General features: G+C 46.8%; 7 protein-coding genes across 7 annotated transcripts; 1 reads left to right on the top strand and 6 right to left on the bottom strand.

Moving 5' to 3' along the window:
* Nucleotides 1-82: 82 nt before the first annotated feature.
* Nucleotides 83-3,956, bottom strand: SPPG_01822 (uncharacterized protein). The gene is made up of 10 exons (XM_016750134.1): nt 3,499-3,956; nt 3,205-3,421; nt 2,721-3,133; nt 2,563-2,646; nt 2,476-2,498; nt 2,252-2,412; nt 1,900-2,187; nt 1,243-1,841; nt 996-1,177; nt 83-934 (listed from the first exon to the last, which is right to left on the bottom strand). Exons 1-10 carry the CDS (start codon nt 3,751-3,753, stop codon nt 376-378), a joined length of 2,781 nt encoding a protein of 926 aa, XP_016610778.1. The 5' UTR covers nt 3,754-3,956; the 3' UTR covers nt 83-375.
* Nucleotides 3,957-4,029: 73 nt separating this feature from the next.
* Nucleotides 4,030-5,393, bottom strand: SPPG_01821 (uncharacterized protein). Its single transcript, XM_016750133.1, has 6 exons — nt 5,231-5,393; nt 5,117-5,165; nt 4,945-5,043; nt 4,801-4,875; nt 4,629-4,741; nt 4,030-4,561 (listed from the first exon to the last, which is right to left on the bottom strand). The coding sequence occupies exons 1-6, from the start codon at nt 5,231-5,233 to the stop codon at nt 4,196-4,198; spliced, it is 705 nt and encodes a 234-aa protein (XP_016610777.1). The 5' UTR covers nt 5,234-5,393; the 3' UTR covers nt 4,030-4,195.
* Nucleotides 5,394-5,438: 45 nt separating this feature from the next.
* On the bottom strand, nt 5,439-7,521 carry SPPG_01820 (uncharacterized protein). Its single transcript, XM_016750132.1, has 3 exons — nt 7,115-7,521; nt 6,550-7,044; nt 5,439-6,480 (listed from the first exon to the last, which is right to left on the bottom strand). Exons 1-3 carry the CDS (start codon nt 7,380-7,382, stop codon nt 5,525-5,527), a joined length of 1,719 nt encoding a protein of 572 aa, XP_016610776.1. The 5' UTR covers nt 7,383-7,521; the 3' UTR covers nt 5,439-5,524.
* A 2,351-nt stretch (nt 7,522-9,872) lies between these two features.
* On the bottom strand, nt 9,873-10,957 carry SPPG_01818 (uncharacterized protein). The gene is made up of 3 exons (XM_016750131.1): nt 10,530-10,957; nt 10,399-10,467; nt 9,873-10,342 (listed from the first exon to the last, which is right to left on the bottom strand). Exons 1-3 carry the CDS (start codon nt 10,891-10,893, stop codon nt 9,999-10,001), a joined length of 777 nt encoding a protein of 258 aa, XP_016610775.1. The 5' UTR covers nt 10,894-10,957; the 3' UTR covers nt 9,873-9,998.
* A 683-nt stretch (nt 10,958-11,640) lies between these two features.
* On the bottom strand, nt 11,641-12,623 carry SPPG_01817 (uncharacterized protein; the record flags this gene model as incomplete). The annotated part of the gene is made up of 2 exons (XM_016750130.1): nt 11,641-12,135; nt 12,201-12,623. The coding sequence occupies 2 exons, from the start codon at nt 12,621-12,623 to the stop codon at nt 11,791-11,793; spliced, it is 768 nt and encodes a 255-aa protein (XP_016610774.1). The 3' UTR covers nt 11,641-11,790.
* On the top strand, nt 12,582-13,446 carry SPPG_08961 (uncharacterized protein). Its single transcript, XM_016757111.1, has 5 exons — nt 12,582-12,789; nt 12,855-12,935; nt 12,999-13,043; nt 13,115-13,192; nt 13,269-13,446. The coding sequence occupies exons 1-5, from the start codon at nt 12,768-12,770 to the stop codon at nt 13,313-13,315; spliced, it is 273 nt and encodes a 90-aa protein (XP_016610773.1). The 5' UTR covers nt 12,582-12,767; the 3' UTR covers nt 13,316-13,446.
* Nucleotides 13,447-13,577: 131 nt separating this feature from the next.
* On the bottom strand, nt 13,578-13,943 carry SPPG_01816 (uncharacterized protein; the record flags this gene model as incomplete). Its single annotated transcript, XM_016750129.1, has 1 exon — nt 13,578-13,943. The coding sequence occupies one exon, from the start codon at nt 13,941-13,943 to the stop codon at nt 13,578-13,580; it is 366 nt and encodes a 121-aa protein (XP_016610772.1).
* Nucleotides 13,944-14,004: the final 61 nt, after the last annotated feature.

Here is a 14,004-nt window from a genome sequence, read left to right as displayed (position 1 = left end):
TGCTTGAATGTAACTTCTGATGAGATGGGTCGATTTAGAAGATGTTGAGCAAGATACAAACACGAAAGGGTTAGGGGAGGACCGACAAAATAGTAGGTCTGGTTTAAATGTGTATAAAGGAAACTGATTTCGTTACGTCAAAATATCAGTCTTCCTGCCCAGAGTCAGGAAATTCTTTACGAGAACGGAACAGCCCTCTGCTATCAACACCACGACTTGACTACTCAAACGTCAAATACAATCTCCAATAAAAGCACATCAAAGCGAGAGGTATCTCACAAAGAAAAAACTGGGAATATGCATAAAACAAGATAAAGCGTACCCCAAAAACCACTCTTCTAATTTCTAATCTACTCATTTTCCCGCCTAAAAAACCTACAACTCAAATGTCTTTACCACCAAGCCAACAAAAAGGCCTGTCGTCCAATCAGGCATAACACTTTCAACTCGACTCAAAATCGCCGCACTACCCCACCGATCACTCCATTTCCAGCTCTGTCCAATCTCCACTCTTCCAAGAGCTTCACCGACACCCCTCCGATGGCTCTGGACTTTTGGTTCCCCAACAACAAGTTCATGAAACCCATCTCTTTCCAAACCGCTAATCTCCATTTGGATCTTGTCGCGGCCCTTGAGGGTTAGAGTCAGATTCCACGAGTTGGTTGTGTAGCCTCCTGCGTTGCGGATGCGGTATCGTTTGGGCATGGATGGATCTACCATGCTTCGGTCCGACAATGACCAGTCAATGACATAGCCCTCAAAGGAGAGGACAGTCCAAATGTAGTGCGGATAGTAGCAACGAATGGAGAGCGTCCGGAGGTCAGTCTTCTCATCGTAGCTGTCTATTTCAACGCTTATTTGCGGTGCTGGGGCTGGTGAAGGTGTTAGGGCGGTGAGATGCGAGACATTGAAGGAGTAGCCTTCAATAAAGTGGCTGCATAATAATGATGTGTTAATCTGCAGTCATATTGGTTACCATCGTGGTCCTGACGCACCTGAACGGGTAGATAGAACTCCAATCTCGGTCAGTCATAGAGGCTCCGCGATACACGGGCTTTGACCCAAGTTCGGCCTCAACCTTTGCCAAAATCTGTTGAAAACCTGCAGGGTCGGCATGGGATAGCAGGACTTCCCTTGAGTTATCTGTGACATTCTCTTTATAGCCGACAAAGACTCGCTAAAACATCGGTTAAAATTTAGTCTACGGAGGTGCGTAGTAACACATCCACAATGCGTACATACCTTAGGATGCATTTGATCATACGGTGGAACCGACGTCACAAAGAACGCGATCATAAGAAGCGTCAACACACTTAGGCCAGTGATAAGCTGTCTAACCTGCCTCCGCCCAAGACGATGCACAAAGGGTACCAAAATGAAGATGGCAAAAAATAGGAGCCCCCCAGCCAGGATACCCATGATCACGTCGACAGGAGTATCCGCTCCCATCCGTCCAGTGATTGGAACAAAAAGATATACGGCGCAGATTAACAGCTCCGTTGTAAACACAAGTGTAGAGGAGGCCGTAAAATAGACGAGTGGATGGAGATGCTGAACTTTGGATGATGATCCACCGAAAATGAGGTCCACCCATTTTCCAAGCAAGAGTCCAGATAGATAGATAGCCATCAGATACCCTGCACCAATCTTGAACCATCCAGCAACAAAAATCGCTCCAGTAAAGAAGAGCACAAGTCCATCATATGCAGCCCTTTCTAAAATAGGATCAGAAGCATTCTCATACGCATGGTCGGTCACTTCTTTCTTGGCTCTTCCAATTTCATCAAGTTTGGGTTGTCCGATGGAGGCATTCTGCAGCCATTTTTGCGGCAACAAGGCACCTGTACACAACGCAAAGGTTACGAGATTTCAGGCTGTGCGCAACCACAGGGTGCTTACCGAGGATCCCAGCGGGAGCAAAGAGCACCAGCGCATACCACTCTCGCGCGAACCACATCATCGGCACTTTGGCAGCAAAAAGCAAAGCGCCAAGGACAGCGCATATAACCGTAGCTACCAACTGACTTGCCGCTGTCGCAAAAGCTACCGTTATGGTAGCTCGCAGCCTTGCGGAAGGCGATAGCTTCTTGAAAGGCGAGGTTACCAGAACAGACCAAACGGCCACAAGGATGAGGATTCCGTTAAAAACATGAGCAGTGTCCCACGAGTAGTGAACAAAAAAGAAACCTAAAGGTGGAAGGTACCATTTCAAAAAAAGGGGTCACTAGTGACGAGCGTACCTACTACACACCCATAACATCAAAGAAAATGATATCATCATTCTGCTCAATCTCCGTGAGATCGGCCTCATATAGAAGGTAATCTAATATCCCCAAGGCGTTATCCCCAAAGTTTTGAATGGAGCCCTTTTCTATTGTTTCTTCCACATCCAGCATCGTATGGTACAGATAGCTTCATAAGGCGGTTGATAATTATAAATACAAGCTGGAGAGTTGCATCGTTCACTCAACTCACCTATTTGTATAATACGCCATGTCCTGAAACAATCCAGCATGTCAAAAAGGCTTAACCAATCAAGGTATGCTTAACAAGGCACCATACCAGTCCGACAAGTCCTCCATGATCCCGAAATTGCCGGAAATCCGTATCACTCATCACCAATCCGGTGCGGAAGACATCGTTCGACTAGAAAACGCAGGACAATCGTCGTCAACATAACATTATTTTACTTATAAGCAAATAGTGGTAATATCCCATACCAGAACGCTTCCGTGGGGGTGGGGAGCCCGTTTATAGGCATCAACCATCTGTTTTGAATTAGCCTGGAACAAAATCTCTTTGCCGCCTTGTCCCATGGCTTCCAGATTGATCACACCACGAATGCTATCCCGCCAGTCATGCTGCGTAACAAAGGCGTGCGAAGCATCCTGCAGAGTCTCCTCAGCACCATTCCACAAGAAGATCACGGAATTCCTCAATGGTTTTCGGGTTTGGGACAGAACGCGGACAAGGTCTAGCATCACTGCGACGCCTACGCCGTCATCTGCGGCACCGGGACTCACGATGGTGCTATCAAAGTGGGAGTTTAAAAGTATGGCGTTTTCATTGCATTTAGGTCCACATGACAGACGGGCAAGGATGTTTGTAATGTTTGAGTAGGTTTTCAAGACAGCTGCATCAGGTAGCGATGGTCAGCGATGACCAAGCATAATTAACGCATGATCTTAAACAGTCCGCATTTACCTTGACCCATAAGATCAAAGCGATGAGATCCATCTGCCATCTGAACATCAATGTCAAAATGTGTCATATGAGGATTGTCACTGGACTGATTCCGGTAATCGTATAATTTTTCCAATATCATCTCCTTTGCCATCTCCTCCTGCTTAGTCCCCACAACACGGAGGCCAATAGTGTTTGTGAGTTCACGAATGGTTTCCCGAGCAAGGTCTTCCGAAAACTAGATGCCAATCCACGTCAATCATTTATTATGCATATGTATTATGCGTCGATTGCAAGCTTCTGTCCGGAACTTACCACTGGGGTTATCCCATCAGCACCAACACTGTTTGCCGGCAAAGGTTGGGGCAAGGTATGGTGTCGCACTATTCCAAACGTTGCCAACAACGCAACCCATATCAAGAGACCAACGCTCAAAAGCAAGTTGGAGGGGCGCCCGCCCTCCTTGAGTGACGGAATTTTCCCGTTTGATGGCAAGCTTTCATATTTCGAAGCCTTTGAGGAAAATCCACCGCTTTGTTGGTGGCCGTTGGCCGTGGTTCGTTTATGCATATGTATCTATTTTCACACTCTTTGACGCGAGGAGATGCAAGTGTAAATGTGCAAACAAAATCCAGCGGGTTCCCGCCGAGGCACTCCAACCCGACAACCACAGCTCCGTAGATGAGGCTTTACGGATAACCTACGTAGATCTCGCACCAATGGGCAAAGCACCTTACCGGAAGTCGGAATCCCGCCCCGGTGAAATATAGAATGCTGAAGTGTCATTTCCCAATTCAGGGAAGACATATATGTCCAAATTGGGATATTTATCAAGTGCATAGCCACTGGGAGTTGATTTTGTTTAAAAGGTGCGACAGTGCACGATGGAACTGTGTGCTTTCAAAACCAGATAAAGCGCATTCAGCACAAAGGTGTACAAAGGGAAAAATGGCCTTTGCGGAGACGATAAGCCCCGTTTACGACTAAATAAATATTGCCAATCCCAGATCATCTACAACCTTCTCAGCGTTCTCTTTTTATCCATCTTGGCTTGCTCAAGCTTTTTATCCGCCCCTCGTTTCTTGGGGCTAGTCGTGCCCCCATTGTTGATTGTCAACACCTCAGCAGCTCCCGCAGCCGCTTTAATGTTTGGTCCGGTATTCTCGCACATCTTTTCCGATCTTCGTGTTTTGGTCGCCTCTGTATCATCACAGTTTTCTTGGAGCTTTCCGAATTGTATGCTTCTGTTAATGCCATGGATGCTCGTTATGAGCTTTGCATGCTTGGCATATGCACTATAGTCTTCTAGTAGGAGACGGCCCGCTTCTTCGTTCAATGCGGACTCTGGATTCGGGTCTATCAAAAGACATTTGATTGTCTTTGAAGCAGAAAAGAACAATCAAGTGAGCGCACGAAATACACCAAAATTACAGAACTGTGGTTACCAGGAGAATATGTCCAATCCCATACTCCTTTTTCCAATCCTTTTTCAAAACATTCACACAAATTTCCCCAGTTTTGGATACATTCGGATGAAAGATCTTTGTCAAGAAGTAGCCTACCATACGACAATTAGCGCCCATTTTGCTTCATTCATACATACATACAAGTGAATACCTTTTGGCGGAGCGGTGGGAAAGTCCCCTCCCAAAGTCAACTTTACCCGAAAGCATCCCCCTTGGTATGGTGTCCCTATACCGTCATTGGAAACGGCGGTTAGAACTCTAGCGATATCTGGCAAACAGGTCTAGAAACAGCTACCCTCCGGCCCCTGAATCCAAGCCTGCACATCTGTGATATTATCCATGTTCAGTATAGTCTTGATGCCTTCTGGTGGATCCTTGCTGAGGTCCAACAGTTCTATAAAGACAGTGGAGAGATCATTCAGCATGCAGTTTTCGCGTAAGCGTTTATGTTGAAGACATATCAGCACCTTTGGATAGCCGTTTCAAGACGGCCGGTGAAAGAGTATCCAGCGTGGTCTAGATAGTACGTCCCAACTGTGAATCCGCTACCAAAACGTCGAAGGAAAAAGATGAAAGCATACCATTGTGTGGAAGAAATGTACAAGTTCATTAAGCGGAGTGGTGCTCGCTATTATTTATCGCAAGCAACAAAGGAAACGAGAAACCTGTAGAGGGTTCTTTGAAATGCGTTCTGAATCGTTGCGACTGCGTTTTTGAACAAGTCCGAGAACAGTTCAAAGGCGCGTCGACTGTTAATCCAGTAATCCAGACACGTTACAGTAGAAACATTTTTGCGATCGAAACTGTATCATTTGTATTTCTGACACACTTACATTGGGATAAGATAATTTCTATACATCATATATCGTCTATTTCTACGATAATGTCACCATCGCGGCCGCGGCAGCAGCTGCGAGCCCAAAGACCACCACCACCCATGGAATGTCCATATGCCCCGAACTATCGCCACCGACAAGATTTGACCACGGCACACGAATTTCATTTGTTTTTCCGTCCCGCTTGGAAATCCTACTCACCACATTCACCGAACTTGCAACACATCCTTCTAACAGGGGTATACCATCCCAAGCATAGCTTCCTACAAACCACCTTCCACCAGTTCCCTGAACACTGTCCAAAGACTCAAGCGCCGCCCAGCTGGACATTGTCACAACAGCACGCTCAAAGGAGGTATTCGAAAGCGTGAGCGAAGGTGATGGGAGAGCATGAGGATTGGTTGTTTGGTAATAGTTTGGGGCTTTGGGGTGAGCGAGGGACGGATGGGATCGATTGAACCAGTGGGTGCAGGAAGATGTAGCATATGCATCGTACGGGAGAACCGATTGCGTAGTGGGCCCCGATGACTTTGATCCATCGATTTCGTTGCGGCTCAAAGACTGTTCTTTTGTAGTGAAGAAATTCAGACACCGCCAAACCTCCTTGTCTGCCGGCATCAATGCTTCGTCTGTATGGCACACCACCAAACTCTTTGCGTATAGAAATTTTTCAAGGACTTCCACTTGTCGTTGCGCCGGAAGGTCTTTCTTAAAGTCTTTCGACGCCTGTAGAATCTTTGCCGCCTGATTCGCCTGTGTTGCAAAAATCACATGGTTATAGAGTCGCCGTGTTCCGCTTGACGTTTGCACCACTAGGTGCGGCGAGTCCAGCAGGTCGGAAAGATTATCGACTGTATCGCAGCTGGAATGCACGGACTCAACAGATGTGTTTAAAAACACTCTTCTGACGGGTTTGGAAAGCGCCTCGCAAACAGATTGAACCCCAATGGATACAAAAGACATCTTGCCAAATGGCATAGCCCGCGCGACGTATTCTGTTGAGAAGTACAAGCTGTCAGTACAAGTCCAAGTTTGTCAATACGCACTGCAACCGGCATTCTTACCGAGTATGACCACAGCAGGGAACCCTCTCAATACATCTGTTGAACACGTACAAACACCGCAGAACAGTGGTTCAAAAGCCCCCTCAACAAACTCCATGCCGATTCCATACAAATCCCAAAATTGTCCTAATGTGACATTTTTCAATGGTCCTTGGGGTGTCAGCTGGCCCCTTGCGGCCAGGTACTTGACGACCACCAAAAGCTTTACGTAGCCAAACATCACACGCAACGCATATATCGCTGATGTGATAGCTTGAAACAATGCGCTTAAAAAGGCCAATGGTGAAGGCAAGTCCGGGTAGGAAATTGAAACGGATGTGAAAGGTATCTTAAAGCAAGAAAAGGAAAAATAGGGTGCGGTGTCCAGGGAAGCCGCCGATTGTTCCGCATAGGACTTTGCTATGGGCACGTAGGTTGAGAATGACATGCTATTCTCTGATGCATGATAAGGTATTTTCAGATATTTGTACAGTGCGGTTAGGTGCGAATAGTGTTCTGGATAAAACGCAGTTAGAACTGACATTTTCCACAGCTTCGAAAGAACCGTCTTTCAAAGGAAGCTCACCAGGGAAGAACGATCGCATGGGAACATCCATGACCACTTCCTCCTCGCCCTCAACTCCTGGAACGGTGACATTGGCCGCAGCCATACCCAACCGCCCACTCTTTTCGTACAGATCGACTGTGTAGCCATTGACAGAAAGGAGATATGCGGCACTTAAACCTGCAAGACCAGATCCGACGATAGCCACTCGTGGAATGTCGCTGACCGTCTCGGAATCCCCAGGTTGTTCTGAGGGGATCTGTTCAGAGTTTGGAACTAATGGAGGCATTGTTGAAAAACTAAAATTCCAGAAAATAGGTGGATTTGAAATTTGGCTTGGACACACTCTCGATCCATAAGTAGGAGTAATATAATACAAAGCCCGCTCTAAAGGCGGATAAAACAGTAATAACGCACGACCGTCCAAAAGTCGTGTGGTGCGGACAGCGTTCCTCCGCTTTTGCCGCTTCCATAAACGTACATAACGACCGCGTTGCTATGCAATTCACGCCACATGTTTTTACCAATAAAGAACTGCGAGTTTGCACACCAAACGCTTCAGGACGATCAGCAAAAGCATGACTTGACCAAATACAGGATCGCATGAAGGAAAAAAGCTTAAAGATGGACGTCAAACTGATGGGTTTAACCTTTAAAATCAAGGTTTATTGGTCATGTTGGTGCTTCAATGTTGTCGTCATCAAGCGGAAAAACCTGCCTAAAAGCGGATCCTCCCGCAGTTGTGAGCACATAATAGGATCTTCTTTACATTGCACATTGCCCAAGAAATGCTCGCTTGCCAAAATGTGCTTTTCTACAACGTCCATACTAACGTGCAACAAGTGTGATACCAAATTCATCAGCGATACCCAATCCATTCGCATATCCAAATTGATGCCACGAACCCAAGGGCTCACCGATTGTGTGTGAACCACAGGGCCCACTTGCATGTTGCCCCAAACGTGATATCAACTGGTCTCCGGGACCTCCGTGTGCTCACGACCCCATTGGTGTGTGCCACGCGTGTTGTCCGCGCTTGGGCAAAGCCTCAAGTGTGCTGCTGCCGTAATCAAAACACCAGCACTCCAGGAGGAATACCCTTGATGTTGGAGGCGTCGAGGTGAGCAAGCGAGCGTAAGACTGGTAATGTCTTGCATCTACCTTTGCGGGATAGGTAATACTCGACGTTAGTAACCGGAACCAACACACATTTCCGGCACAATTTCCTTGGCGATATCCTTCCTACAAAAGGATCTCCCATACACGACATGATGCAGGACAGCACACACCTTAATGGTGAGCTGCCTTGGTATTAATGCGCGCCTTTAACTAGCTTATTTACACTTTACTCCATGTACAGCCGATCACCCCTACACAGTCTCCTTTATCCCTCTCAACAATGTCACACGCAACCGAAGAGTGGTCGACCTCGGACAACCCATGTCCATAGGGCGACTGTTGGATAAGGACGATCCAGGAGCCACCAGTTTAAAGTTTGCGTCGAAAGTGGTTTCGCGACAACATGCCATGATTGGATTTTGTGATGGGCGGAAAATGTCAAATTCTCTTGCACTAAGATGATAGGGCTGGTAAAGGTGACCTTGAAACACCATGCAGCTTTGGATCCAAGATACAAAAAGCTCTAGTGGGACGTTCGTAAATGGACAACGGTTGAGTCCGCAAGGACAAGAAAGTCGAAAGGTGGAAGTAAATGAAGGGGATGTAATCAGGTTGGGGGAGGATTGCGAGGTCAATGGAGGTAAGCGAGAGCAAATCGGGAATGTGTGTATGCCCGGCTTACAGTTTGCAACTTCATACCGAGTTTCAAGTCTCTCTTTCTTTTGTTTGTAGTGGTACATCAAAGTGTGATTCTAAAGGTTGTGTTTGGGTCCGTTGGGATGCGAGAACGATTGGGATCGCAAGATAGCGGCATTGTCGAGGTTGCACGACTGGAGGCGGATAGTGGAAACGATCACTATATGTAAGTGCGGCAAGATTCTACATATATAATACCAGATTTGTGGAGAAGCTGACACGTACGTGCCTTGTACATACTAGCGACTTTAGTCTCGACCCCCAAGTCCGCGCAAACGTTGACGCCGAATTCAATTTCATCTGGAGCAGCCTAACACAAGGCCTAGATCATCCCCTTCAGCGCCTCCGAGACATCACTCAAAACAATCAACCGCAATCGACGCCACCGACCAGCGCAGATCAAACCCTTCTCCTCCCTCCACCCGAAAATCGACACCAAAAGCGACCGTCCATATCAAGATTGGAGACAGCTGTGCCAGGACGAAATGATGCTGGGGTTGGAAAACCAAAGAGACCACCTACATTGAGTGTAAGCAGTGCATCATCAGGCGGCACGACAGCCTCATCATCGACGGTTCTCAATGGAGGGGCTGGAGGGGCCGCAGTTCCAAGTACACCCCTTACAGCTGTGCCTTTCTTTTCTCATTGAACACCCTCACTATGCGCTTTTGAAATAAATAGTCGGTGCCCATTGTCCTAGCCTACTCGGTTGGAGAATGGAGAAGGCAACATTACCGATTTTATACTTTTGCAAAGTTTGTAAATTGCTACTTCATTGGACTGTAATTTAATAATAATAAGACGGCTTGGAATGTGCATTACCCACCATTTTGGAGAAAAGCAAAGCATTTATGGCACTGGCCTGTTCTATGGTGGTTTTAAATCAACTATCCATCGAGGGACCTGCTGCATTTTATGAGCTTCATCCTAACTGATTTTTGCCAGGCGTGCACGAGATTGATCACTCCACTCAAAAACCTCATAGCAGGATCCAAAATATATCATTTATACACCAAATACAGGTAAAATGAACATATAAAACAAAAAATGGGTACGCAAAAGCCGTCTCGGAAGACTGACTCGCTCTACATTAAAATCCGGGAGCCTTCGACACCTTCTTCTCCCTCCACACTCTCCGTTTGCTGCCCAACTTTGGATCCACGATCCACTCTTGTGTGAATTTCGCATCCCTCAATTGGTTACTCCGCACGGGATCCCAGAGCTCACTGGCCATGCCAAGATCCTTTCCAACGCGCACCAACGCCGCGTGATCGCACTTTGCTTCAGCGGCAGCCCTGCTACCGGCTGTGGCGACAGACCAATCACCGATCGCTTCAGAGACAAAGCGGTCGTTGACAATGAGTGTGTATGCACGATACACGACATTTCCGCTACTGGTTTCTTGAAATGGGGTTACGGGGACTAGCTTCCACCCTGCAATCATCGTAAGACATGGTAAAAATCCGATGGAAAAAATATTCCAAATGTACCATCTTGTCCAAAAGCGTCATCCAACATTTCTCTATATGTGGCCTCTTTCAAATACACGTATCCGCGATCTAGAGTGAACGCGCATGTTGAAGCTCCACATACCGAATACATCACATTCACTTGCACCTACCAGGGTCAATCTCTAGGTCCTCTACCTTCACAGGTCGCATTAATTTTGTAGCAATTTCCTTTGACAGAGGCTCGGTCGCGACATTTTTGTAGTAACCTTGTCCTTGTTGGCCATTGCCAGTGAACAAGTCAGTGGCCAAGGGCCCCTTTCGCAGTGCTTCGGCTCTTACGGCTCGTTTTTCCGTACCACGAGGCTCGGATGACTTTGGAGGTAGGTTACTGGGAGGGGAGGGTTTGATGTACTGCTTTTTCGGTGTGCCTGACCAGGCTGCCACAGAAGACGATGTGACAAAGGGTCTTGAACATTTCGTGAGAACGTTCATATGGTTGCCCATGCGGGCAAGTAATCTACTAAAAGTTGCCATTCCGTCGCGGTGGAATGTCAACCTCTAGGTGCAAGATCTGTGGACGATCTTTGACAGTTGGCTGACACTGGTTCGCTAATCACGTGTTCCATTCAAGGTGAATAACGTTCAGGGCGGCTTTGAATGCAGTCCACCCAATGCATTCGATATAAATATTAGTTGTGCAGGTGGTAGAAAATGTCACTAGGGACAAATTCTCCCTCCAACCCACTACAGCCGGTTCTAATTTACAATTAGCCAGCCTATCCAACCCTTCATAACCTATCCTAACTCGCGACAGGTTCCAGCCTGGGTTGAACTGGGGTACGTGAAAAGCAGCACGATTCCACTAACTAACTACCACTAGGCCCAATTACACATGCAATACATTACGGTTGTTCTAACCGGGTAACTAAGCCCACCACACGAGAGAAATCCTTCCGAAATTCTTTAGTTGGAGGATGTTCAGATACTAAGGTAGATCAGAATTAGACTCGGAATACAGGCGTGGGAAAATCAGCAAGAAATACCTGTGATTGTTGCAGCATAGTAATAATAGTATTTGCAAGGGGTTATGTTGTTGTTGTAGTTGGGAGGGTGAGGTCCTCAACACCAGAGCAGTACTCTCATGATGGACTTGAGAGTTGCTTGAGTGTTTGGCAGATGCTTTGAGAGTTGAGGATGGGTAAAGAGGAAAGAGGAAAGAGACAGCAAAAGGCCCCCCTTTTATAGACCTTTGACATGCGCCTCACCGCAGTTTAAAAAAAAACATTAGCATGCATGCCACACCAATCTGAGTGATAGAGGGGATGCTGATTATGCGATATGACTAACCGGATTAATCCGGATAATAATGAGTTCTAGTGCCATTTTCAATCACCTCCACACTAAGATACCAAATCCCAGTTCGAATACAATCTACAAACCCCCTTTTCCTTTGGCCTCCCTTTTTCGAAACTCCACCAAATCCTCCACCCAAATCCCATCCATGCGCTCACTCCCTCCCGCCATCCCAACCGTCTCATGGGTATTATAATATCTCAACAAAATGTCCACTATCTTTTCATCCAATCCATATTTTTCCGCCAGTTTGGATGGAGGCCATGCAGCAGGGCCTGCCATGCGTCGGAGGGCAAATAGATCTGCTATATCACGGGTAGGTAGTCTTCTGAGGGTACCTGGAAGGGTTTGGGCGGATGGGGGGCGTTGGTCTTGGACAGTGTTTTGGTCGCGTTTTGCCAGAATGTTGAGAAGTTCGTTGTCCTGTTGTCGTACATTTGTGTCAGGAGAATGCATAAATTGTGAATTTTGGCACAATGGTATCCCACCTTTCTGTACTCTCGCTTGGGTATAGAATGCACATCAAAAGCCATCTGTTGATAATGCTCCAACAGTCGCTTATGCTCCTCTCGGGGATCCTCTTTTGTCTCTGTGGATGCCGTCGTAGCTTGATTGGCATGTAGTGGTTGATGAGGCCCGAGGTTCATGTGAGGTGGGGCGGCGGAAGGTGTCGCTGTCGGCGTAGGTGTTGGTGTGGATGGAGATGCACCTGAGGTTGGTCGTGGTGGGAACCTCCGTGCTGCTTTTGAGCTTTGGGCGCCCATCTTATTACCTCCAATCTCGTCAGTTGATGGTGAGGTTACAGTACGAGTATCGCACTCCTCAACAAGCTCCAAACCAAATCCAAACAAAAGGACATGGTTCGAATCCACCAACGGACCGTGACATCCGCCTTTGGGTCCTTTCCGCATCCCATCTTGACAAAGAATCACTATTATCCCCAGCACCGCTTGATAAACCAATCTCCATCCACATCTACTGCGCACGCTCCAAATCCACCCTTCCCACTCCCCCATTCCCTCCCATATTGTCACGATCTCACAATCAATTACATCATGTCAAGGGATACCTCAAGAGGTCAGTACCGTTGCTTTCCGCACGCCAGCAGCCTCCGTCCAACTAAACATCAATACAAACTCTAGCTCGAGGAAAATCCTTTGACGCAAAATCCCTCTTGACACTAGCCTTCAACCACAAAGAAGCTGCACAGCATCTAAATGACAGTACGTTGACAAATGCGCAGGTGGAGCGAAAAGCAGGGGATAAACCGTGATTTTTTATTGTAGCGTGGATGGCAATGCAGTATAGGATGCAAGATCCTGAGGGGTCAGGTGGGCAACATTGGACGAAATCATGTTTTAAATGATTTCATATCGTTTGACATGCTCTCCCTTGACGATAGAGAGACCAGAGATCTACAAGAATGTTGACAAGAACCGGGTAGCAAAATCGAATGGAACTGTTATGTGGGGGGAGCAAGGTATGTTGCGCAATGTTATACCTAGCAGTGTGTACATACTCTCTGATCAAAACCGTTGGTGTCAAATCTTTCATAGCCAGACCAGATATTCTCATAAAGCTATTAAACTTTCAACGAGGATAATATATTGGGCTAATGTGATTGGTTTTGTCTAAACTTTTTGTAAGGCTGTACCAAAGCTTGGGATTTGTAAATTATTAGTCAAACTTGGGAGAAATTGTCCAATGGGAACATCTCAAATATTGTACTCTGCCTTTGCGAATGTTTGTCGTATATACTTGTGAGTTATTCACGCTCATGTACTTGAATTACTACATAATCTGCCATCTACAATAGTGCTCCAAAATAATCAGCCCCAAAAAAAGCACCCCTGTCTAAAGCACATCTACTCTTGTCTACCCTCGTCCGAAGCCGTCAAACAAGCCTTCAGCCTCTCCCTCCAAACTTTTGTAAAACCCTTGGTCTCCAAATACTCTTCAACACTTCCATACTTATCAACAATATAACCAAAAGTATCCCTCATAACATTTTCGGGGGCATCAGAAAAAGAGGGATCCAGTCCCGCTTTAGCCATTTCCTTCACCATGGTATCACGCTGGGAGGCCAGGCCCTTTTGAGAGCGAGAAAAGTCGAGGAGGATTTGTTCGAGGGGGATGTTGGCGCATGACAAGGCGAGGGCGATCACAATGCCTGTACGGTCTTTGCCTTGCGTGCAATGAACGAGTACGGGATAATTTTCGGGGACGGACATGAGTTTTAGGGCCTGTTATCAAGGCCGGGACGATAAGTTTCTGATTCTGGCAACTTTTATA

Source organism: Spizellomyces punctatus, assembly GCF_000182565.1.
Source record: "Spizellomyces punctatus DAOM BR117 chromosome Unknown supercont1.3, whole genome shotgun sequence".
Lineage (NCBI taxonomy): Eukaryota > Fungi > Chytridiomycota > Chytridiomycetes > Spizellomycetales > Spizellomycetaceae > Spizellomyces > Spizellomyces punctatus.
The sequence above is the reverse complement of the archived record's forward strand: the minus strand, read 5'-3'. Positions and strand labels throughout refer to the sequence as shown.